The sequence below is a fragment of the Lottia gigantea genome (genome assembly GCF_000327385.1).
Source record: "Lottia gigantea unplaced genomic scaffold LOTGIsca_343, whole genome shotgun sequence".
Lineage (NCBI taxonomy): Eukaryota > Metazoa > Mollusca > Gastropoda > Lottiidae > Lottia > Lottia gigantea.
Window position 1 is genome coordinate 6,991 of NW_008709159.1, and position 1,762 is coordinate 8,752.

Genomic DNA, 1,762 nt, shown 5'->3' on the forward strand with positions numbered 1-1,762 from the left:
AAAACGATCTTGTAAACACAAATTCATGTGCAGCCGGCATTGAATTTCAAACACTGAACTTTCACCCATTCTTTTTCTTCTGGCTCCCAACGCTTGGTTTACGACGGGTATCATCGGCACCGGTTTCAACGGCTTATTGGTCGGTCGTGTCTTTCTCCCACATCACTTGCTGATTTATGGAGTGCTGGAAACAAGCTGTAAAAGATAACCTCCCCCAAGTTGAAAAGGAAGTGCTGAATGTCGACCGTGGCAAAGAAACCGTCACGGGTGGATTAAAAAACATTCTACAAAAGGCCGTCAAACCTGCTTTGAAATCTAGTAGTAAGCAAGTGATTATAGGTACCAGACGCTGATTGGCTGAGACGTATCACGTGACTAAATGTGGCGTAGTAGTATCGGCGACCTTCTTAGAATAGCCTTCGACGAACTCGGTGTCGCCTTTGACGGATTCTGGCTAACAGCTCTGGATCGATTCTCCTCCGTCGCGGTGTCTCGTTCATCGCCGACTCTTCTAAAAGGTAGGTGTCCTCTGGTGTAATGATGACAGTTTTGCCATTGCAGGTAAATACTTTAATAGGCCTGTCATCCACTTCCAAGATTTGGACAACAATGATAGGTTTGGTTGCCATGTTGCAAATGACTGGCCAAAGACAAGTGACTGCGCTTTTTATATGCGGGAAACTGGAAAAAGGGCTTTGGATTGGATAAAAAAGATCACGTGGTATTTATTTTTTAAACTTTAATTAATTCAACTTAAATCCATTAATTCTAACATATTGTCTAAACATGTTTCGCCATCTTCAAAAGACAAATAAGGAAAATGGTGATGGGCCCAAGCATGGACTAAACGATCGTTTTCGGTCAGATTAGATTGGAACACCGATAAAGCATGGGGTGACGGTTCGTGGAATTTATGACACAAGTAAAAGAAACAATAATGCCCGCAGACAGAACTTTGATTTCCTTGAATCCTCCGGGTATTGTGACGTAAGGGTCCTTGACGCCGCGCAAAGTCGGCAAAATCTTGGCCATACACTTCTGGGGAACATCCAAACGAGTCGAAGAAATCACAATGGTCTTTTTCGCATACAAAAAGTGTCCAATGTTTTCCAGGCTGGCCTGCGTCGTCGGTATTCACAACGTACGCTGAGGGATAGCGTGTTAGCTGTAAGGTTTGTAATTGATTTCTGGCTAACACGCCTGCAAATTGTTCAGGGATGTGGCAAGCCAATCCTTCCTCCAACTGTGAAGTATACAGAGGTTTACCAATCCACCAGAACTTGGCGGTTGACATCGATTTCCAAGACATTGTCGTATTCGGCAAATAATAGCAAATCGAGTGGATTTTGTGGAGTATTTTCGATTCCAAAGACAAACTTCCTGACGACTTGGGATGAAAATTGGCTTGATCAGCTCCGTGGTCATTGGTCAAATCAAATTCAAAGAGTGTGTAGCCTTTAATATAGTCGTTGTAAGACAAATGCAAATCTTCCTTAGTATTTAATATTCATAATCTTTTCAAATCAAATCTAAATAGGGAGTCGTGGCTTGTTGATGTGTAAAATGGGTGAAATATTCACCCACCACATCACCATTTCTCACTCAAGCTGTAATTTCCAAATTCTACCAAACAATCAACGAAACAAAAACCAGAGTAACCATATCTCTACCAACTGATATGGACACTACACCTGCACCATCTAGAGCTACCACGCTGCCGAACCAAACCCCTAAACGAGCCCGAAGTTCACCTACCCCTAGT

The 1,762-nt window shown here is 42.7% G+C and overlaps 1 protein-coding gene across 1 annotated transcript; it reads right to left on the reverse strand.

Moving 5' to 3' along the window:
• Nucleotides 1-748: 748 nt before the first annotated feature.
• Nucleotides 749-1,309, reverse strand: LOTGIDRAFT_175689 (hypothetical protein; the record flags this gene model as incomplete). Its single annotated transcript, XM_009058576.1, has 1 exon — nucleotides 749-1,309. One exon carries the CDS (start codon nucleotides 1,307-1,309, stop codon nucleotides 749-751), a length of 561 nt encoding a protein of 186 aa, XP_009056824.1.
• Nucleotides 1,310-1,762: the final 453 nt, after the last annotated feature.